The 23,944-nt window shown below is 43.2% G+C and overlaps 1 protein-coding gene across 3 annotated transcripts in view; it reads left to right on the forward strand.

The window, feature by feature from the left end:
* Positions 1–20,910, forward strand: part of AMPH (amphiphysin) — a 224,531-nt gene extending 203,621 nt beyond the window's left edge. For all 3 annotated transcript variants that reach the window (XM_020964329.2, XM_078152048.1, XM_020964330.2), the window contains 4 exons: positions 8,736–8,948; positions 11,507–11,767; positions 13,092–13,193; positions 19,508–20,910. In XM_020964329.2, the coding sequence (XP_020819988.1) occupies positions 8,736–8,948; positions 11,507–11,767; positions 13,092–13,193; positions 19,508–19,615 (684 nt within the window). In that variant the 3' untranslated portion in view covers positions 19,616–20,910. The remainder of the gene's footprint in view (positions 1–8,735; positions 8,949–11,506; positions 11,768–13,091; positions 13,194–19,507) is intronic.
* Positions 20,911–23,944: the final 3,034 nt, after the last annotated feature.

Raw genomic sequence — 23,944 nt, forward strand, 5'->3', positions numbered from 1 at the left:
TCAGCTCTCCACCACCCCCACATGGTGCTGGCCTATTGGATATTTCTAGGTAGGAACTGAAAAAAATAATCCAGTTACCCCGGGCTATTCCTTGGGCTTTCAGGCTCTACTGACCTGAACCTTGTTTTCCCGTGGCACACAAAAAGCAATTAATAGATGCTTGTCAATTGACTGGTCTGTCTGCAGGGCTCAAGTGGCTTTGACTCTGGACCTACCAGAGCTTGCAAGCTCGGGAGGAAACTTCAGATTGGATTTATGATAGGAGAAACACCTTGGATTTGAAAGCAGAGTGCTAAGGCATGAGTCCCAACCCTGCTACCTGCTAGCTCTGGGATGTTGACCAAGGGATCTAAATTCTCTGTTTCTGCATAAAAATGAAGAAACGGTGGCTATAATAGAGCTGGCTTGGGAGAGCTGTTTAAGCATTACCTCCAGGATCTCGTTTGATCCCCAAAACAACTCTCCGAAGTCAGTAGTATTGAAATGATTAGTCCCATTTTGCAAATCAGGAAACTGAGGCTGAGGGAGGACATGTGACTTGTCCAGGGTTGCACAGGTAAATATGTCAGAAGAAGGATTTGAACTCAGGTCTTGCTTTCCATAATGCCAGGCTATCTTTCTTTTTTTTCCTTTTTTTTCTAGCTATCTTTCAATAATGCTTTTACTATCTGCCTCACAGGGCTATTAGAATAATTACATAAAACCACATCAATAAAAGTCAACATCGACCTAGCACTTTAAAGTTTACAGAGCTCTTTGCATATATTCTCTCATTTGATCTTCAGGACAACCCTGTGAGGTAGGTGTAGTGCCTATCTTATCCTCAGTTTACAGATGAGGAAGCTGGGATTTGGGTGAAGTGACTTGCCCAAGGTCACCTACCTGGTAAGTGTCAGGGGCAGGATCTGAACTAGAGCTTTCTTGACCTCATCTCCAGTGCCCACACCTGTGCTCATGTCTAATGTTCTTAGAAATCCTAGGTGTTCAATAAGTATTTAACTGTAAATGTTTATTTGTGTTATTCGGTGTAGGCAAGTCGATATTATTTGGCACCAGAGTATCCAGGATCGAGAAAAGGAGTCAAAATGCTTCTTCCCCAGGACAGGAATAATAATCTTAATTAGCAGGTCCCCTTCTACCAGTGACAGGCGATGTCCGAAGCTCACACTGAGAAGGGAGGCCATACGCTGTGGTGTCAGACAGGACTAGAACCCAGGCCTCTGGGCTCTTCACTCAGTGTTCCTACCACTAGAGAGCACTGCCTCCATTTCCCCATCTGCAAAATGAGGGAGCTGGGCTAAATGATCTGCAAGGCTCCTTTCAGTGCTCACATTGTATTGTTCTAGAATACAAGTCCTGTGACAGCTGGCGTGTCAGGAATTTGAGAAACAGCCTGGCGGAGTTCATGGCTCTTCACCAGGCTGGCTCCATAATGAGATGGGCTTTTAGCCACAATCATTCCTGTAGTCTGGGTACTGAAGGGCAGAGGGGCTACTCTCTGTATCATAAGATATTCCCACTTTGATGAGGTCACAGATTTTTGATATGAAGTCTGTCCTTTGATTAATTAACAGCATTTATTAAGCATTTACTTTGTACCAGACACGTTCTAGGTAATTTGGGGGATAGAAACTAGCAGCTGTGAGGATTAGAACAGGCTTCATTTGAAAATGATGGTAGAGTCAGCTAGGAATTCTAAGGGGCAGAGGTGAGGGGTGAGCACATTTTAGGCACAGGGTTCAGACTCTGCCGAGGCAAAAAGGTGGAGTGCTGTGTGTGAGAAACAGCAAAAAGGCCGGTTTGGCTAGATCGTAGAATGCATGAAGGAGAAGTCCTTGTAAGGCAGCTGGAAAGGTAACGTGGACCCAGGTTGTGTATTTGATTGTAGAGGCCACAGGAAGCCACTGCACTTATTAGAAAGAGGAATGAAATATGTCAGACGCTAAGAAGAGTATGCCTCCCTCTGGCCGGAATTCCATTCGCAAGGATTGACGTTCTCATTTTCTTTGTTTATCTTTTGGAATATGTGCCCCAAAAGCATTGTCAGGAAATTATCTTAAACTTAAAAAATAAAAGAAAAAATAAACTTGACGGGAATGAAGAAGAGAGGGGATAAGTGAACCCAAACTCTGATCGCAATATGAGATCGCCCAGTTCCCAAAGGCCAACCGCACAGTGGCCAAGAGCTTGCTGTGGGCACACGGCAGCAATAAAAATGAAATCTGGAGATGAGGAATGCCCCTGGAGCCTATTACCACTCATAATTGGGGGGCTTGGTCACAGCCAACGTGCTTTTACAACACAACCTGTGAGAAGTGCTGATTTGCTTGGCCCTTCTTCTTGCAACAGAGCTCCTTCTCCTCCTGTTCCACACACTCATTTCCTCCTGCCTTCATTAAGTTTTGCTCATGACTACTGCAGCACTTTAAGGACCCCACAGTGAATGCTATTGTCTCATATTTCCTTTCCGTGGAGGAGGCTGTTAGGAAGAGGGAGGCAGCTGCATGTCCTTAGAGAGGGAGTGAAAGTGCTGGAACTTCACACCTTGAGAGAGGGAGGGCTCTGGGAATTAGCGTGGAAGCCTCTAAGGAGCTTGCTGGATGAACTCTGGAACCTTTAGGGGTCTTCCTGGTAGACCCCCTCTGCATCCAGTGTGGGCCCAGTTTGGAATCTCCTTGATACTGGAGTTCCCAGAGTTCCCAAATCCCTCAGAGCCCTGAACAGCACAGTTAAAGGCAGGAAGCATTGCTTCTATTGATTTTAACATAAAGAGAAAAATATGGCAATGTGGCTTCCCAAAGGCTGAAGTGTGTTCAGCAGATTCATTTATTTGCTCTTTAAAATAACTAATATCCATCTTTCAGTTAGGATTATTTCTAGTAGTAGCAACCACCTCCTGCAGCAGGCAGGGACTAGAAAGCAGCATTCTTCCCTTAAGCAGCAGACCCAGAGCATAAAAGAGTAGTATGAATAATGGGAATAATAGTAATGGTGAGGACAATTACAATACATTTAGGAGTAACCTCTTACTTTAATAATCAACTTGAAAAGATTCTGTAAAACTCTTTGTGGTTTTATCCATGAGATAAAAACCATCCATTCCACAACCTTGAGCCAATAACTTAACCTTCCCATGCCTCAATTTACTTATCTGTAAAATGAGGGGTTGAAGGGGCAGCTAGGTGGCACCATAGTGCCCAGAGCACCAGGCTTGGAGTCAGGAAAACCTGTGTTCAAATTTGGCCTCAGACACTTAGTAGCTGTGTGACCCTAGGAGAGTCACTTAACTCTGTTTACCTCAGTTTCCTCACCTGTAAGCTGGAGAAAGAAATGGCAAACTACTCCAGCATCTTTGCCAAGAAAACCCCAAACCGGGTCATGGAGAGTCAGACATGACTGAAACAACTGAACAACAACAGCAAAATAAGGGGAGCTCTAGACAGGATCCTAATCATGGGAGTCTAAACAAATGTGCCCCTGCCGTCAGGTCTAATATTCTGAGATTGTCTTCTTCACCCAACAACTTGATGATAAACCTCTCCAAGGTCTTTATGTTTTGAAGTAATGATGCCTATGTTTGTGTCATGTTTTTGAAGTGCACGAGGCATTTGATGGGCACCTCATTTTAACCTCTAAAGAACACTGTGTGCTAGGCACTGCTAGCTCTATTCTCATTTTACAGCAGAGGAAAGAGTCTCACAGATGCTAAGTGACTTGCTAATGGTTATAGCTCTAGTCTGGATTGGGGAAGGATTTTAACCCAGACCTTTCTGATTCTAAGTCCAGTTAATGTATATAAGAGGTCTGAGTGTGTGTGTGTGTGTGTGTGTGTGTGTGTGTGTGTGTGTGTACTATTTTACATATATGGGTTATAACTATAAATGTAAATTCTCATATCTACGAAATCAGTGTAGGCTGGTGTTATTAGCATCATTTGACCCCAGATTAAGGGTGATCTAGGAAAGGTTGCTCACATTTTCCCCCAGTCCTTTTGACAAAATTAAGACTGTAATAAACAGGTGCCCTTCTTGGCTTCCATACACAAGCCGTGCAAGCGATTGAGCACCGAGAGGTTAAGCGCAGACTATAGAACCACAAGAGTCGCGTCCACATCTTCCTGATCCCAAGCCCAGGTCCCTAGTCCCTGGGCCACACCGCCTCTCATAAAGAGGAGCTAGCCCACAGAGGCTGTCAGAACCCCAAAGGAGCAGCAGCCTCCAGGCAAATGGGAAAAGATGCACTGTGAACATAGCCTTCCGTGTTTGCCTTCTCCAGAATGTTGGCATTTGCTTCCTTGAGCCCTTCATCCCCCACAGCCTTATTATAGATGCTGCATCCCATTTCTTGGGCCTTCCCATCCCTGCAGGGCCCAGAGGGTCCTGCTCTCCAGACCCCAGCCCAGCTAAGAGCCCAAAGTTCTATGACACGGACTCCCTCTGCTGGCCTGCTGACTTCATAATGACAAGCACTAACTGGCCAGAGTTTTGAATGTGCTAGGCTGGAGGGACCCGGGAAATCCTCTAGTGCAGCTGGCCTCATTTTATGGAGAAGAAACTGAGGCATCCCAGAGATGTAAAGAGACCCAAAGCCAGGTCCTCAGTCTTCAAGGCCAGGGCTTCTCCCATGAGACCGATTTTCTTTAATTTGGGTAAGTATTAAGTTTCAGGTCTAGGGGATTGGGAGCCCCAGCTTCAGACTCAGGAAGATTCACCCTAGCTGTGTGACCCTGGTCACTTTATCTCACTAAGATCCCAAAATAGGTGGCGATCTGTGTTGTTAGAGGGAATTTGCTTAACAGAAGTTCCTTATTTCATTGAAATCACAGGTGCAGCCCAGGACATGGTGTCTCCTGCCTGTAATATGCTGCAAGACAGGCTGAGGCTAACAGATCTCTTGAGCTTAGGAGTTCTTGGTTGCAGTGGGCTAAGCCTAACAGATGTCCACACTCAATCTGGGATTGATATGGTGAGACCCCAAGATCAGAGGGCCAGTAGATTGCCTAAGGAAAGGCAAAGAGGCCCAGGTCAGAAATGGAACAGGTCAAAGCTTCTGTGCCAATCAGAGTGGGATTGAGCCTAGACCTTGCCCTTCCAGCCTGGGAGAGATCAGGAGGCCCATGCTTAAAACGCACACACACACACACACACACACACACACACACACACACACACACACACACACAATCTAATAAAATAAAAAGCCAAGCTACATATAGAGGTTACTTTCCCTGAAAATATGATAATTCTTCTTGAGATTCAATGAATATAGACTTCTGCGAACCCACCAAATGACCATTGACCACTATTTCTCAAAAAAAAAAGTTAGCAATCAAGAATTAGAAATTGATTATTTGAGTGACTGGACCTCTAAAAAACTTGGAGATAATTGAGTCCTCCTCCTTAAACCCCCAGCTCTGGCCACTTAGCTGAGCCATTGGTCAACCTGTCCAACCCTGGTCCCTGTTGTTAGGACCAGGAGTTTGGGAAACCCCACTCACTAGAACAAATATTCTTTGTACATACAGGCTGAGAGGAAAACAGGTCACCAATAGTAAAAAGATGAATTCAGAGTCAAGAAGACCTGGGTTCAAATCCTCCCTCTGACACTCAGTATCTATGTGATGGTAGGTACATCACTTAACTTCGCCGAGCTCAGTTTCTTCATCTATAAAATGAGGGTAAAAATAAGTACAGTACCTACTTCACAGGGGCAGTGAAGGTAAGGCACTTTGCAAACCTTAGAGTATTATATTAGGGCTATTTATTAATTCTACTAAATAATATATATTAGTTAATATTAATTAGATATGTTAATTATATATTCGTTATTTATTTATATTATATATTGCTATTAATTATCCGGAATTCAGATAGTAAACAAAAAAAGTCCTGCAGTCAAACTGCAGGCACTAATCTGAAAAATGGAAGTTCATACACTTTATTCATAAGAAGCAAGAGGGTCCTCACCCGACCAGAGCTGATTTGCTCCTACTTTACATACAATAACAACAAATTTGACTTCTTGAATCACAACAGATTGGGAACAGACCATTAAAAGAAAGGAGAGGAGTTTCCGGGGGGGGTGGTGAGGGAGGGCCCACCATGTTGCCTAATAAGAAGAAGTGAACCCAACCAGGTTGGAAGCAGAGAGATCAAAGTTCCCTTGTGGCTACTGCACTTACAGCCCGGGTGAGACAGGGAGATCTAGTCTTTAAAAAAAACAAGAGGCAAAGAAAAGTGATGTGCAGTTCAGAGTCCAGTGTTTAGTGTAGGGTCACAGCCCAGTAGACCATGACAAAAATAGAAGTTCATAGATGTTCATGATAACTCTGCACCAACAAAAAAAGGTGTGTGTGGAGGTTTCAAATAGTATATTTCCCAAGTTAAAGAGTTAATTTACTTTAAAAAGTTGTACTGATGGGTTTTTTTTGTTTTTCTATTACAATTCTTTCCCAACATGGGCTACCATACCCCCATTGAATCATCCCTTGAAACAGAAAAGAAAAGAAAGAATTAAACCAAACCTGACATCTTGGTAATCGTATCTGCCAGGGGATGCATGACCTACATCTTCATCCCTCCCGTATCGTTCCCCGAAGAGAAGGAACATGTGGTCCATGTTCTGTTCTCCCGGGTCAACGTGGTCATGACACTGTCAGATAGTGGATGCCTTCCAGTGCTGGGCTTGTTTATGTTGGTGGGGACATTGCGCATTTTGTTCTTCTGCTTCTTTCTTCACTCTGCATCAGTTCATGCAGGTCTTCCTCTGCTTCTCTGAATTCCTTAGATTTCTCATTTCCTATGGTTTAGTCATATAATTACATTCATGTAATAAAGTTGGTTCAACCAATCCCCAGTCAATGACCAACCCCTTTTTATCCAGTTTTTCTTTTTTAAAAAATGCTTCTGTGAATATTCTAGGACCTATAGGGCCTCTTTTTCTGTCTTGGGGGGTATCTGCTTAGTAGTGAGACACCTAATTCAAAGGGGATGAACAGCTTAGTGACTTTTTTCACATAATTTCAATTTTGTTCCCAGAATAAAATCAATTCAGAGTTGCATCAACATGTACCTTAGTTTACCTATCTTCCCAAAGCCTCTCCAGCACAAATCTGAGTTATTTTAAAGAGATCATTTGCCCAAAAAGTTTAAAGGAATAAACTCTCAGCTATCCAGAAAACTTTTCTCTCCAGAACCTCTCCTCTCCCAAAAGTTCTTCTAAATAGTTGGTGTTTTGCTATAATGAGGTAATAGAACTGTAGTTTAAGTGAACACACTAACAACAATATGAGTTACTGGTCCTCCAAAGTAAATTCTCCTGTTTCTTCTTTCTTGTTCTTGTTCTAATTAAGAGATAAATACCCTTGCCTCTAATTGGGTCTTTTTACTGGTGAAACTTTGACTGCATAGATAGAGGGTTAGTAGCTAAAAGTGCAGCTCGTGGGAGCCAAAAGCTTTCTTCCCTTTAATCCTTCAAGAGAATGTGAAGTTGAGTATTGGCAATGAGAGCTTCTGAATACCTGGGGGCACCAGAAATGATGATGATAGTGGTGGTGGTGATGATGATGATGATGATGGTGATGATGGTGATGATGATGGTGATGATGATGGTGATGATGATGATGGTGATGATGATGATGGTGATGATGATGATGGTGATGATGGTGATGATGGTGGTGATGATGATGGTGATGATGGTGATGATGATGATGGTGATGGTGATGATGATGATGGTGATGATGAAGGTGATGGTGATGATGCTGATGATGCTGATGATGGTGATGATGATGATGATGGTGATGGTGATGATGGTGATGCTGCTGCTAATGATGATGATGGTGATGGCTAATATTTATATAGGCCTTAAATTTTTCAGAGTGCAACAAATATGTTAATAAATCATTATTTTATGTAACCCTCCATTCAGTCATTCAATGAACATTTATTAAAGTACTTGCAGCATACAAGTCACTTTGTTAAGCACCAAGGAAGACAATTTAACATCAAAGTTGTTTTAAGAGTTGATTTATGAGTACCTAAAGGACCTAATTTCAAAGCTATAACAAGGGCAGGGCCTCTAGACCTTTGCCTGTGATGGTAAATTAAGGAGAAACAAACAGCTCCCTTCAAGGCTGTGCTTCCCCACTTCCAGCTCATCCCTTGGCTGCTTTACCAATGGTGGTGGCCTTGATCTAGAGGCCTGTTGTAGCCAAGAAGTTTAAAAGGCCTAAGCTGCACCCAGGAGTGCCTACACTCCATGGGAGCTAGCCCCAATTTTTGATGTTATTCAGTCATGTCCAACTCATCATAGCCCCCATTTGGGGTTTTCTTGGCAAAGATACTGGAGTGGTTTGCCCTTTCTTTCTCTAGTTTTCTACAAATGAGGAAATTAAGGTAATCAGGGATAAGTGACTTATCCACAGTCACACAGCTAGTAAATATCTGAATCTAGATTTGAACTCAGGAAGATGAGTCTTTCTGATTCCAGGCCTAGCACTCTCTCTGCTGTGTCATCTAGCCAGCCCCAAAGCCATTGCTAGTTACAACTTTGCCTGTTTCTTACTTTAATGTAGATCCCTTCAGTTCTCAGCTGGACACTGGGGTCCAGTGAATTTCAGTGCCTCAAGGAATTCTCTGAAGAAGTAGAATTAAAAATATGAAGCAGATGTTGGCCAAATTTGAGTTTGCACCCACACAAATGGCCAGATCTGACTTCTTTGGGCATCTTATTTGTAGGTGGTGACAGTAGAGGATGCTGACACCATCCCTGCAGCTGCTGGAGCCCCAGTGGGGGCTGCTGAGGGGGCCCCAGAGGCTGTCGTAGAAGGTGAAGCCCTCCCCTTGGGCGAAGGAGTGAGCCTTGTTGAGACCCAAGCTGTTACAGAGACCGGGGAGGCCACTGAGAGTGATAGAACTGGGACAGAAGACATGGAAGCAGCTGGAATCCAGGTAAAGGCCCTGGTAGAAAATGGCAGCCCTGTGAGGTCGGACAAAGTGGTGTGTGTTGGAAAATGGTGAGAACACTTGCTGATGTTAAATAGGTGTGTTTCCGTTCCAGGATATATTGCCTGGAGAGCCAGACTCAAAGAGTGGCTGCTGATGATCTGATGTCAGCCTGGTGGTGCATTATCCGAGACCTGGCTTGGCCCTGTACTGCTTGACATTTTATTAGTGATTTGGATGAAGCCATAGATGGAATGCTCATCAAATTTTCAGATGATCCAAAGCTGGAAGGCATAATTAACACAGTGGGTGACAAAGTCAGGATCCAAAATTGTCTTAGCAGGATAGAGCAAGGGTCAGCAATTGGCCTGTGGCCAATTTCAGCCTGCTGCCTGTTTTGTTTTAAAATAATTATATTTAAAAATGTAAAAAACATTCATAGCTCAAGGATTGTACCCCCCCCCCAAAAAAAGGCAGCAGAGCAGATTTGGTTCATGGACAGTATTTTGCTGACCCATGTGCTAGAGCATTGAGCTGAAAATCAGTAGAGATCATTGTACAGTCTTGTGCTTAGATACAAAAAAAATCAACTTCACAAGTATAATACAAGGGAAACATGGTGTACTATAGTTGTTCTGAAAAAGATCTGGGGCTTTTAGTGGACTCCAAGATCAATATGAGTCAGTAGTATGGGAGCCAACAAAAAAAAAAGCTAATGTAATTGTGGACTGCCTTAGATGAATAAATATTTATAATAATAAAGTGATGAGATTCTCACTGTACTCTTCCCTGGTCCAACCTCTTCTGGACCACTGTGGTCAGTTCTGGGCACCATAGTTAAAGAAGGACGTTGATAAGCCAGAGTGTCTGGAAGAGGGCCACCTGGATGATGAAGGTCTGGAGCCCACATCACATGAGGATTGATGAAAGGGACTGAGAATTCTTAGCATGGAGAAGAGAAGGGGAAGGGGGAGAGAGAGGAATGTGATAGATGTCTGAGTATTTGAAAGGCTGTCATGAGAGGAGGGATCTGTTCCGTCTAGGACCAGAAGGCAGGAGAAACAATGGGCTACAGAGTGCAAAAAGAACAATTGAGGACATCAGTTAGACAGTCCTCAGTAGGAGAGCTGCCCCAAAGTGCCCCGGCTGCCCCCTACACATGGAAGCAGAGGCTGGGTGCCCACTGCCCGGCATGTTGGGAGGGAGATTCCTTTCATATGTGAGCAGAGTTTGGTCCTCTGAGGTACTTCCACCTCTAGTTCTGGCATTCTGCAGGGTTTTCATATTTAATTTGCTGTGGGAACATGCTCTTTTCTCCCAGCAAAATGTCAACTCTTGGAAGGCAGAGACTGTCTCAGTGTTTTCTTGGTTTCTAATTTTTTTGCTGTCATTATTCTTTTTACCTTCAGGGAGTATAGGGAGCTCCTGGAAAGAAAGTCCTTCTAGCCCTATAGATAAGGGTCTTCTCTGCAACTTCTGGTCTTCCATGGCAGTCTAGGAGTACCAAGAGGCTGATACCTTGCCCAGGGTCACTCAACCAATATGTATCAGAGCCAGAATTTGAACCTAAGCCCTCCTGTCTCTGAAATCAGTTTTCTGCCCATTAGCTCACATTGCCTCTCTTCTCTGGTACTACATAGGAGGTATTTATAAGTACTTGGTGGATGAGTGAATGAAAATAATAATAATAATAATAATAATAATAATAATAATAATAATAATAATGATGATGATGATGATGATGATGATGATGATGATGATAGCTAGCATTTATATTTAACCTGCTATGTGCCAGGCATTGTGATAAACTTTTAACAAATATTTTCTCATTTACAACCTTGGGAGATAGGTTCTGTTATATCCTCATTTTACAGATGAAAAAATGAGACAGAGGCCAAGTGACCTGCCCAAAGTCACAGAGCTAGTAAGTGTCTGAGGGTAGTTTTGAACTCAGATCTTTCTAACTCCAGGCAGCACTCTAGCTACTAGGAAGAAAGGAAGGAAGGAAGGAAGGAAGGAAGGAAGGAAGGAAGGAAGGAAGGAAGGAAGGAAGGAAGGAAGGAAGGAAGGGAGGGAGGGAGGGAGGAAGGAGGGAAGGAAGGAAGGTGCTACCTTCACTCACCCTCGATCTAAACCAATTACTTTCCTTCTTCAGAAAAGAAGGGGAGACTTAAGCTGGCCATGATAACTGACATTAAGAATTTGAGAGTCTATCATTTGGAAGAGGGATTGAATTTATTCTTCTTAGTCTAGGGCAGAACTATAAGAAGTTGTAGAGGTTGATTTCAGTTCTGTGAAAGAAAGAAAAATCACAGTGAGTGTGGCTCTCCCTGAGTGGAATGGACCTTCTTTGGAGGTTGTGGCTCCCCCTCCCTGGAGGTCTTCAGGTGAAGACCTCATTTTAGGACAATGACAAGGGAATTCTAGCTTAGAGTAAAGGTAAAATCAGTGGTCTCTGAGGCTCCTCCTTAAATCCTGGAGATTCTGCTATAAATGTTTGTTGAACTGATTTTTTTCTAGTTAAATGAAGGTTTGGGAGTTTCTAAGTATTTTTTCTTCTTCAGGAGAAAGTCATCCCCTCAGTTGTCATTGAGCCGGCATCCAACCATGAGGGGGAGGATGAGCAGGAATCTGAGCTTGGGATGGCTGGAGAGGTCAGACAGACAAGAGAAGACATGTCTGTCCAGGGTGATTCCAGTGAGACATCGGTGCTGGCCAGCGACCAGAAGACACTGCAGGGTGTTCAACCTGCAGCTCCTGGTGGGGCCTCTCCCCTCCCACCCAGCAGCCAAGCTGCCCAAGTCCCTCCAGGCTTCCTCTACAAGGTAGGGTGGCCGCCTCCCCAACGTACAACCATTCTGAGTGGGATCCACTTGCAGCTTTCTCCTCTAAGGGCCCAGGGCCAACAGGAGCATCACCCTGGTTCTCAGCACCTGCTCCCACCCACCTCATCTCAGGAGTGATGTGGGTGGTCCTTGGGCCTAGGGTTCCTTCCTTCCTTGCCTCTTTTGTCTCTCAAAATTTCTGACTTCCTTCAAGGCTCAGCTAAGCTGCCCTCTTTTACACACTGCCCCCAAAATTATTTTAAATGTTCTTCCTATATATTTTATACTTAATCATTTCTATGCATATTATTTCTACCTATAGAATGTGACCTTCTTGAGGTCAGGGTCTTTCTGAATCTACAGTGCCTAACTGAATGAATGAAGGAATGAAGGAATGAACGCCTTCAGAGATAATCTTAGGATCCAGAGCTTAAAAGGATCTTAGAGTCCGTTAGTCTAACTCTTTCATTTTACAGATGAGGAGAGTAAGGCTGTCTTGCCGAGGGCTACAAAGCTAAATAGTATCTGGAGGCAGGGTTTGAATTCACATCCCAGTGATCTTGCCACTGCATCACCTAGCTCCCTAACCAGATAGCTGAACCCTTTCTTCTTACACGTGAGATAAGTGAGTCCAGCCCGGAAATCAGCTTGCCCGAGGCCAGAGAACAGACAGGGGCTTCAAAGGCAGGGTCTCTAACACTCCAAATTAAGTAGGTGTTTGTTTTGCAAATACTCATTATGTACTAGGATTGAAAGAGAGTAGAATTAAATCAAAGCCCCTGCCCTCATGCAGCTTCTAATCTAGTATATGAAGGTGAGGTTTCTTGGATTATATAATGGCAATCACTGACTGAAAGATGGTGACTTGAATGATGATTTTCAGGAACGTGGCTTTGATAATGAAGCACATGGTGCCATAAAGCTGAAGTGACCTTTAAGCAGTCAACAAACCCTGATCACTCAAACTGTCCCAACTGAGGACCAGTGCTTTGTTGGCTCTCTACTCTATGACTACACTTCATTGTGGGACGGTCTTCAACTCTGTGTTTGTTTTAAACAGCCCTTTGAAGCTATGTGGATTGCAGAGACTCAGTAAAGAAGGTACTATATGTATTACTATACCCATTTTATAAATGAAGAGACTGAGGCTCAGTGATTTGCCCAGGATCACACAGCTCCCAAGTGTCAGAGGCAGGATTGGAAGCCAAGCCTTCAGTTGCTGCGGATTTCGCAGACCCAGAGAATACATTCAGGAGGGTTTGGTTTTACTTTTCAGGTTTTCCTTTCTGAGATAGCCTGCTCATTTTTTGTGTCATCTTTTCAGGTGGAAGCACTACATGATTTTGAGGCAGCTAATTCTGATGAGCTTAACCTGAAGAGGGGTGATGTGGTCCTGGTGATCCCAGCAGAAGCAGAGGCTGAGCAGGTAAAGCCTGGGGCTGGACACCTTGGTGCCTTTTTCCAGTTTTCCAATCCTTCTTCTGTGGTTACAGCTCTTTTCCATCCCTGGATATGTTCTTATTTATTTATTTATTTATGGGGTGGTGTTTTGTTTTGTTTTGTTTTGTTTTTGCTAGGTAATGGAGTTAAGTGATTTGCCTAGGGTCACACAGCTAGTAAGTGTCAAGTGTTTGAGGCCAGATTTGAACTCAGGTCTTCCTGACTCCAGGGCCGGTGCTCTATCCACTGTGCCACTTAGCGGCCCCAAACCTAAGGATTGGATGTCTCCCTGTCCTGGAAAGTTCATCTATTTGTCCTCTGGAAGACAGTGGGCTGCTGAATGAGAGACCTCGGAAAGTCTCTTTCTTGTGTTCCAAGAAGACGCTACTCTTGCTAGGCTTCAGAGGGTGGAATTGGGAACAGTGGGTAGACATGACAGAAATCCTGGCCCCAGCTCCCCTACACAAGAACGACCTTCCTCCTCATTAAGACTGTCCAGAAGTAGAAAGGACTTCTTAGGAAGGAGTGAGTGGCCTCATCATGGGAAGTCTTTCAGTGGAGACTGGATGGCCATATTTCAGGAATCCTACAGAAGAGCCTGCTCAGATATTGGCTGACCTTAGAGAACCCTTCCTGCTTAGAAATCCTGGGATTCTATACGTGACCGTTTTGACTTGTGTTTGCTGCATTAAGTGACTGCTGGGGGTCCTAAACTCATAGACTTAGCTTCCAAAGGGACTTCAGACACCAGCCAGACCAAGTCCCTCATATTAAAGTTGAGGAAACTGAGGCCCCAAGAAATGATGTAATTTGGCTTAGATCACTTGGCTAGTAAGTGAGGGAGCCAGGATTTGAACCCAGATCCTCTGATTCCAGACACAGCCCTCTTTCATTGCCTCCCCCGTCTCTTAGAAATTGCTCTTTTTCAGAAGCTCCCTTTGCTTCCTCTGAACTGGTTTCTCAGTTCTCTAACCTGTGCCTGTCTCTGATGTATTATAGACCTCAACTTTTTGAATTAGTAAGCATGCCAGAATTAAGGCAGCTGGGAGAAACATCAACAATCTCAGATATGAAGATGATAGCACTCTGGTAGCAGAAAGTGAAGAATTAAGAAGCCTCTTGATGAGGGTGAAAGAGGAGAGTGTAAAAGCTGGCTTGAAGCTTAACAATAATTAAAAAAAAAAAAACCTAAGACCTTGGCAACTGGTCCAATCATTTCCTGGCAAATAGAGGGAGAAGAAATGGAAGCAGTGTCAGATTTTATATGCTTGGACTCTAAGAGCCCTGCAGACAGCGACTGTAGCCATGAAATTAAAAGACACTTGCTCCCTGGAAGGAAATCTAAAACAAATCTGGACAGCAGACTAAAACGCAGAGAAATCACCTTGCTGACAAAGGTCCATAGAGTTAAAGCCATGGATTTTTCCGGTAGCGATGTATGGCTGTGAGAGTTGGACTATAAGGAAAGTGGAGCGCCACAGAACTGATGCTTTCCAATTGTGGTGTCGGAGGAGACTTTTGAGAGTCCCTTCTACAGCAAAGAGATCAAATTAATCAGGACCTAAAGAAATTAATTCAGGCTATTCACTGGAGGTTGATGCTTAAATACTTTGGCCACAAAATGAGAAGATGGGGTTCACTGGAAAAGACCCTGATATTGGGCAAGATTAAAGGCAAAAGGAAAAGGGGATGGCAGAGGATGAGCTGGCTAAATAGTGTCATGGAAGCAATGAACACGAACTTGGACAGACTTTGAGAGACAGTGGAGGACAGAAGGCCTAGAAAGCTATGACCCATGGAGTCACGAAGAGTCAGACATGACTGAAGGACTGAACAACACATGCTTCAAGTATCTGATGGGCGCAAGGCACTGTGCTAGGCACTTAGAGTGCAGAGGTCCCAGCTGTGCTGCTTGTTAGCAGGGTGAGCTTGGACAGATCAATGATTCTCTCTCTTTGGCTTCAGTTTTCTCATCTCTAAAATGAGAGGGTTAGGTGACCTTGAAGGTCCCTTCTACTTTTAAATTTATTTATGATCCTTTGAAAAAAAACATAGCCCCTGCCCTCAAGGAGCTCACATTCTACTGGGTCCTGTTCTTTCAGACCATGTGGATCTTCTCTGTAATAGAACATTCTAATAAGCAGACATTGTCCATGAAGAATTCCCAGGGTCTGCCAGGTCCCCTTCTGTCTCAGCCCCTACCAGTCAGTCTGAGGTCTCCAAAGACAGGTCAAAAAAGGAAGAACACTGTTTGGTCCCCTTCTCATGATCCCTGTTCCCCCTCTTCTCTTCTCTGTCCTGCTGTCTTTCTTTCTGTCAGTCTTCTTCCAAGGAGCAGTGAGTTGGGCAGTGGTGAGGGGTGGAAGGGACTTGGCTTGACACACCTATCCCACCATATGTCCCATGTTCTAGGGTCTGATTCTGGCTTCAGACCAGAGACTCAGAATCCAAAGACGAAACATTCCAATTTCCCTTCTTCTTCATTTTAACTCCCAAGCCCAGTTTTGGTGTGAACACCCATCAGGCCAGGAACATCTTTGATTTTGAATTGTGAACTTTTTAGACTTCAAAATAACCCTGAAAGTTTCTTAATAAAAATCTGCCTTTACTCATTTGCCCTGCTATGATGCTCCAAGATGAGCCCAAGATTCCATTTTTTAAAAAGTAATATTCTCTGGGAGTTCAGTGCTCTATTGCCAGCTTCCTTGCATCACTCAACCAATCAATAAGCAGTTATTAAGCACCTACTGTTTACCAGTCCCTATGCCAGGTTCTAATCATAATAATTCAATTAAAATATTTATGAAGCCTTAACTGAGTCCCAGATCCTGGTCTGGGTGCTGGGGATTCAAAGAAAATGGACAAAAACATCCTGGCTCTCAAAAATCTTGAGAATGATTCAAGAGAAAGAACATTCTCAAAGTGTTTTGGGTGCTTTTAAAAGAAACACATTCAATAACATGGGTAAAGAGCTGTGTCTAATTGTACTAAATGACCCAGGAACTTTGCCACCTGACTTTTCCTCATTTGGGTCCTTTACAAAAAATCCTTAGCCTTGGCCACCTTCTTTTGTTTGTTATTCCTTTTCCGTATCCTAGGTTGTAGTTTGTCCTTCCCATGAGCATTGGTGGAATTCGACATGGGCATGGAAGAGAAAAATGGACCTTTTATATGCTTGGGAGAAGTGGTCAGAATGCATTCCCCACTCATCCATTATTCAAGGCGCATATTTGTCCTTTGTATAGATAACATCATAATTTCCAGAAGGTTGTTCTTCTCACCAACTAGGATATTAACAGTTATTTTATTGGGTCTTTTTATCTCCATGCTTCCTTTCCCCCTTCCTCAAAACTCACCTGTTTAAAGGCTTATATTTCTGGTCTGCTGGGTGGCATCTATTTATATCCCCCTAACACTAAGAATGCAAATGAATGAAGCTTTGTGTGTGCTCACTCTAATGTGCTTGGGCTGTGTGGAGCACAGGCTTAGATTAAATCCCCTCCTCCACTACCCCAAAATGGATCACCTTCCTTTGAGGATTAATGGGGGATCAACATTGCCCAAGAGATAAATCTCTCCTAACAGGCTCACTTTCATCTTCCACAGACTAAATCATTCTCAGCCCCTCAAAGTCCTTTGAAGCCATATCCAGGAGTTTTTCCAAAAAGCCATACTCCACTGTAGAGTTTAGAAGCAGAAGGGACCATTAAGGTCATCTGTCCAACCCCTTCATTCTGACTCTCTCTTGTCTGGTCTGGTCCACAGAGCTACCTCTATTTTCTAACCAAGACCAGAAGGTTTTGACAACTGCTGCTTCATAATATAGTTTGAAGTCTGGAAGTACTCTTCCTCCTTTATCTCCATTATCTCTTTTCATAATTTTCCTTGATATTCTAGAGCTTTTGCTTTTCCAAAAGAATTTTGTTATTATTTTATCAAGTTCTACAAAATATCCCTTTGGTGATATGGTTTATATAGTATAAAAGTGTAGTATATATCGATATAGTATAAAACTTTGGTAGTATTGCCATTTTTATTATGTTGGTACTGCCTAGCCATGAACACTGAACATTTTTTAGCTATGTAAGTTATTATTTCTTTATTAAAAATTTTATAATTGAATTTATCCAAATCTCTTCTGTGCTTTGGTAGGCTGATCCCCAGATATGTTATTCCTTTCGTAGTTATTTGGAGTGAGATTTCCCTTTCTCTTGTTGCTCCTTGTGTTTTGTCATTATTATATAGAAATGCAGTTATTTTTGAGTGTAACCTGAAATGGTAATGAAGTTATTAATTATCTTAATTAGTATTGCATATTTGTTTAATGAAATGGCTTTATTGGGATGACAGTATACTCTCCATAAGCCCAGGTCACATTCAGCTTTTTTCTTTATGAAACCTTACCTAACCAAATGCAAGGAGGCCCAAACCTACTTGTAATGCTATTCAACAAGCCATCCCATCTCATGATTCTACACTTGCTTATGGGCATAGTTCTAGATTGCTCTCCAGAATGATTGGATCAGTTGATAACTCTACCAACAATGAATTAGTGTCCCAATTTTCCCACATCTCCTCCAACATCCATCATTTCCTTTTCTATCATGTTAACCAATTTGTTTGAGGTGGTACCTCAAAGTTGGTTTTTTTTTTATCTTGCATTTCTCTTATTGTCAGTGATTTAGAGCATTTTTTTTCATATGACTATTGATAACTTTAATTTCTTCTTCTGAAAACTGCCTGTTCATATTCTTTGACCATTTATTGATTGGCGAATGGCTCTTATTTTTTCATAAATTTGCCTCAGTTGCATATCTCTTTGAGAAATGAGTCCTTTTTCTGAGAAAGGTGCTATACATTTTTCCTAGTTTCCCGCTTTTCTTCTAATTTTGGCTACATTGGCTTTGTGCAAAAACATTTTTATTTAATGTAATCAAAATTATCCATTTTTCTTCCTGTGACCCTTTCCATCTCTTGTTTGGTCATAAACTCTTCCCTTATCCATAAATCTGACAGGCCATTTTTTGCATGCTCCTCTAATTTGCTTATATAACCTTTCATGTCTGACTTATGTACCCACTTTGAGCTTATCTTGGTACATGGCGTGAAATCTATACCTCATTTATGCGAGCCTGCTTTCCAATTTTCCCAGCAGTTTTTGTTGAATAGTGAGTTCTTGCCCCCAGACCTTGGATCTTTGGGTTTTTCCAAACACTAGGTTACTGGAGTCATTTACTTCTATATAGGGGCAGCTAATTTAGAGGATTTTAGAACTCTTATAATCCAACTACTCTTTTCACAGATGAGGAAACTGAGGCCCAGGGAGCTTAAGTGCTTTTCCCATGGTCACCCAAGAAAATCCTGAACTAGGACCCAGCTCCCATGATTCCCAGGGCAGTTCTCTTGGCCTTACCTGGCAGAGTTTTTTGGGTTTTTTTTCTAATGCAAGGAAAGATGATCTGTTTGGGGATAGATCTCTCAGTCTTATGAGAGAGCCAATTAGTTTGTGAAATAGCACTTTATGATGAATCAAGTCAGCAGGAATGTATTAGTCACCTACTTATGTGCCAGGCCCAGAGGTGAAGTTTGACGCTACACCGTCTACCTTGCTGGGAGTCCATAAGAACAGGCTTTGGGATAGGCCGTCTTTACTTAAACGCACAGGAGCTGTTTTCTCCTAGAAGAATGCAAGTTCCACAAGAGCAGGGGTGCTTTTATTTCCCTTGGCATCCCCAGAGCCTAGTGCGGGACCTGGCACATAAAAGGAGCCTGGAAATGCTTGCTTGATTAATGTGCTAATATAAAGCTACCATTTCCTTGCTGGGGAATCTTCCTCTGCCCCCTCCTCTTCCTTCTGTTCCTGCTCCTGCTCCCCTCCCCCCACCCATGTTCGTTCTAATGGAAATAGCTCAGGATTTGGCATCAGAAAAGCTGAGTCCCAGCTCTTCCACATACCTGATGTGTGACCTTGGGCAAGTCCCTTTACATTTCTGGGGTTGTTTCTCTGTAACATGAGGAGATTGAACTGGATAATGCCTACCATCCCGTGCAACTTCTCCCCTCCCCCTCAGCATCACCATCTTTCACTATGTGCGGTGGAAAGAGCCCTGCCTGAAGTCAGAGACCTTGCCTTCGAAGCTTACTGAACCTCCCTAGCTCCTAGTTAACCTTAGAATAAAGGGAAGGGGGGGGTACTAGCTGGTTTCTGGGGTCCCTCCCAGATCTAGATCTCTGTTTCCTTCTTCCTCCCCTCCAGCATTCAGCACAATGACCCTGAGAGGCTTGTCCTTTCCCTTGCAGGATGCGGGCTGGCTCATAGGCGTGAAGGAATCAGACTGGCTTCAGTACAGAGACCTGGACGCCTACAAGGGCCTCTTCCCAGAGAACTTCACCCACCGCCTGGATTAGTCCCCTCTCCCCCGACACTCCACGGGGCGAGGTGAAGCTGTTCTACAGTGAAGCTTGGGCAGCAGCGTTCCGAACCGACGGGAAAACGAGGAGCCCACTTGGGGAGCGACGCTGCTAACGCTTTACAGACTGATGGCCGGCAAAGCCGGGGGAGACATATTCAAGGAGCATGTGTTGAAAAAAAAGTTAAATTAAGTAACGTTTTAAAAAGTAAAGTGAACTCCTCCGAAGCGGCAAAGGAACACGTCCTCCTTTGTCCTTCTGTTTGTGACAACAGGTTTGTTTGTGCTTTCTCTGAGCTATGGTGAATCCTGTACTCGATCCCTACCCCATAAAGTCTAAATTAGCTTCCTCAAGACCAGAACCTTAATTTCTCTGCACCAAGTGTATTGTATTGAGCTGCTGTGCTGCGGAAGGTTTGACGAATAATCCTATAGTGAGGCAGTCATGGTCCTCCTCCTTCCCTGCCCTGTCCTTCTTCCCCTTGCTTCCTCTTCCTCCTCCCCCTTCTCTCTCTCTCTCTCTCTCTCTCTCTCTCTCTCTCTCTCTCTCTCTCTCTCTCTCTCTCTCTCTCTCTCTCTCTCTCTCTCTCTCTCTCTCTCTCCTCTGTCTTTCTAGACAGTTTAAACCTTAACTGCTGCAAACATTTTCAATGTTCTTTCCTGCCATATCTCTATATCTCATCTATCTCCAATCCCATCCAGCCCTCCAATGCAGCCTAAGATTCCTGACCCTCTGTGCCCACATCCAGCCACATAGGCACCCCTGCCATGTGCCCAGCCTTTCCTTTGGCTCTTTACCTCGGTGTGTCATGGGGACGTGTATCGCTCTTAAACTGTCTGGCATTATAGTACATGGTTTTGTTTCCTGAGCAAAATCAGCTGCCCCATTGCCAAAGCATTAGACACTGTCTGTGTGTGTGTGGAACATGCACTTTTCACAGTGAGATGATGAATGGTGATTTTGAAGCTGCAAAAGAATCTGATGGCAGTGACTTCTGTCTCTAGGGACGTGTGAGTCTTGGTTAAGCACCTAAAATGTTTCCTCTCACTAATGTGACATTAAAGAGTATACTTTTGTATGAGATTGGCTGAAAGATGGGGGAAAGAACCTATCCCCAAACACACCTCCATGAAAAAGAAATTTCCCATTTACTTTCACTCCTTATATTTACGCAGCTCACCTTCACAGATCCTTTAAAAAAAATCAGTAATGTATTGTGTATCCAGAAGTCATCTGTAACGATTATGTTTTTCAGTGTTGTGTCATTCCAAATAAATCGTTGATCCTCCACATATGAGCTGAGTTCCTCTGGAGGAGTGGTGTATCTGAAAGTTTGGTTTGGTCCTGAAGTCAGAGCATGTGAGAAGTGGAAAATTTCCATTTTACAAATTCAGGTGTTGAGACTCAGAGAGGTTAAGGGACTTGCCTAGGGTAATATATGTCTGACTCCAGGTCCAGAAGGTAAATGACTTGCCCAAAGTTAATGATAGCACCAGAGCCAGAATTCTGGCCTCCTGGTTTCTGCAGGATTATCTGAAGTGTGGGACAGAGGAAAAGGGGGGGGGGTGAATTTGGAATCAGAGGACCTAGCTTGGATTCTTCTTCTGCCTCTTGTGTGACCTTGAGCCTCAGTTTCCTCATCTGTCAAATGAAGAGGTTGCAGTAGATTGCCCCTGAGGTCCCTTCCAGTTCTAAATCTATAGATTTAGCTTTAGGATCTGGTAAACATCAGACAGAGAGGGCTCTCAATTCTTTTCCCTAGGGCACACAGCACAAAAATGAGAGCCCAGATCAGGTTGTGGTTAACAGATACCTAGACCCACTCTCTCCTTCCTGACTAACAGCCGTTACAGCAGTGAGGCGACAGCCACAGAGGAAGGGCCCTCTCCAAGATACCACTCATGAGCACCAAGCCTGGATATCATTGGCCAATCTGGGTTTACTGCCTTCATAATCAGCAATTCCTTTTCACTGCAGTCTCATTCAGGGCCACATTTCTTCCTGGCATTTTTATGTCACTGTGCCTATAGATGAATAGATCAAGGGAAATAGGAAAGTCAGTTAGTGGGTCCATTGTCTGTGGAAGATAATTCTTCACACAAGCAAAAGGACTTTCTGGTGATTGAGTATCTATTAATCTCCCAGCACTCTCTCCAGGATATATGGTGACCAAGGCTTTGCATTCGCCACATGTTTCCTATGTATTTGCTCGTGATTCATGGTTAGAACTCCCCGTGCAAAGTTACCAACTTCAATACTTTATGGGGTGCAAGGAAATAGCTATTATTAGGGTCGATTTTTTTCCCTAGAACTAAATTATAATAGAGCCAGGGCATCACATATGACAAGAAGGATAATAACATGCCCCACATAACAACATAATTTCTTCCGCATAAAATGGAATTAAGGAAGATTTAGGGTCCATAGTCTTACTTCATCTTTTTGGCAATGCGCTGTGAGTATTAAAAGACAACATTGAAAAATTAACCAGGGGGAGGCAGAGCCAAGATGACAGAGTAAAGGCAGGGACTTGCCTGAGTTCTTCCCCAAACATCTCCAAGTACCTTTAAATAATAGCTCTAAACAAATTCTAGAGTGGCAGAACCCACAAAATGACAGAGTGAAAAAAAAATTCAGCCCAAGACAACTTAGAAGGTCAGAAGGAAAGGTCTATTACACCTGGATGAGAGTGGAGTGCAGTCCAGCCCAGGCAGTGCCAGCACAGACCTGGCCCCAGCAGACCAGGAGCAGGCCTCAGGGCAACCAAATACCTGACAGCTCTGGCAGTTTCCAGACCTCTCGGCCCACAGATGGAAAGGGGATCAGAAAATAGGTCAGAAGGAGATTTACAGGGGTCCCTTTGCTTGCACCCGGGGCAGGACTCTGTGGCATTGTCTATACTTGGATCTGAGCCGCAGTGCTGGGTCTTAGTGCCAGTGTGACGAGGAGCACCAGCACAGCAGAGTTTGTGGCCCCAGGGGAGCAGGGCCCCTGGTCATAATTCCAGAATTGAAAAGAGCGCTTGTGGTCGCTCACAAACCAGTGCACAGTACAGGAGAGTAGTACACACATGTCTCCTTAGACCACAGCACCTTGGAAAATACCCATAATTACGTCTGAAAACAGCTGCACAAAAAGCCTGAAGCTTGGGACAGTGCCCCCTCCACTTTGGAAACAAAGCTTCACTTCAGCATAGAGTTAAAAATCAATAAACAGGAGAGGAAATGAGTAAACAACAGGAAAAAATTCTGACCATAGAAGGTTACCATAGTGACAAGGAAGATCAAAACACATTCAGAAGAAGACAACAAAGTAAAAACTCCTGCATCCAAAGCTTCAAACACAAATATGCATTTAGTCTTAGACCATGAAAGAGCTTGAAAAAGATTTTAAAAATCAAATAAGATAGGTAGAAGAAAACTGGGCGGGGAAAGGAGAGTGATGCAAGAAAATCATGAAAAAAAGTCAACAGCTTGGTAAAGGAGACACACAAAAAAATGCTGAAGAAAATAACACCTTAAAAAACAGAATAGGTCAAATGGTAAAAGAGGCATAAAAATCCAATGAAGAAAAGAACGTCTTGAAAAGCCAAATGGAAATTGTCCAAATGGGAAAAGATATACAAAAATTCACTGAGGAGAATAACTCCTTAAAAAGTAGAATTGGCCAATTGGAAAAGGAGGTACAAAAGCTCACTGAAGAAAATAATTCCTTAAAAGTTAGAACTGGACAAGTGGAAGCTAATGACTTTATGAGACATCAAGAAACAATAAAATCAAATCAAAAGAATGGAAAAAAAAAGAATGAAAAAAAAGAAAATGTGAAATATATCATTAGAAAAACAACTGACCTAGAAAATAGATCCAGGATAAATAATTTAAGAATGATTGGATCACCTGAAAGTCATGATCCAGCCTACACATCATCTTTCAAGAAATTATCAAGGAGGGGCAGCTAGGTGGCTCAGTGGATAGAGTACCAGCCCTGGAGTCAGGAGGACATGAGTTCAAATGCATTCTCAGACCAGACACTTGACACTTACTAGGTGTGTGACCCTGGGCAAGTCACTTAACCCCAATTGCCAGAAAGAAAGGAGAAAGAGAAAGAAAGAAAGAAAGAAAGAAAGAAAGAAAGAAAGAAAGAAAGAAAGAAAGAAAGAAAGAAAGAAAGAAAGAAGAGAAAGAAAGAAAGAAAGAGAAATTATCAAGGAAAACTATCCTGATATTCTAGAACCAGTGGGGGTAAAATAGAAATCAAAAGAATCCACCAATCACCTCCTGAAAGAGATCCCTAAAGCAAAATTACCAGGAATATTATAACCAAATT

The sequence above is a fragment of the Phascolarctos cinereus genome, unplaced genomic scaffold (genome assembly GCF_003287225.1).
Source record: "Phascolarctos cinereus isolate Bilbo 61053 unplaced genomic scaffold, phaCin_HiC Scaffold_4;HRSCAF=312, whole genome shotgun sequence".
NCBI lineage: Eukaryota > Metazoa > Chordata > Mammalia > Diprotodontia > Phascolarctidae > Phascolarctos > Phascolarctos cinereus.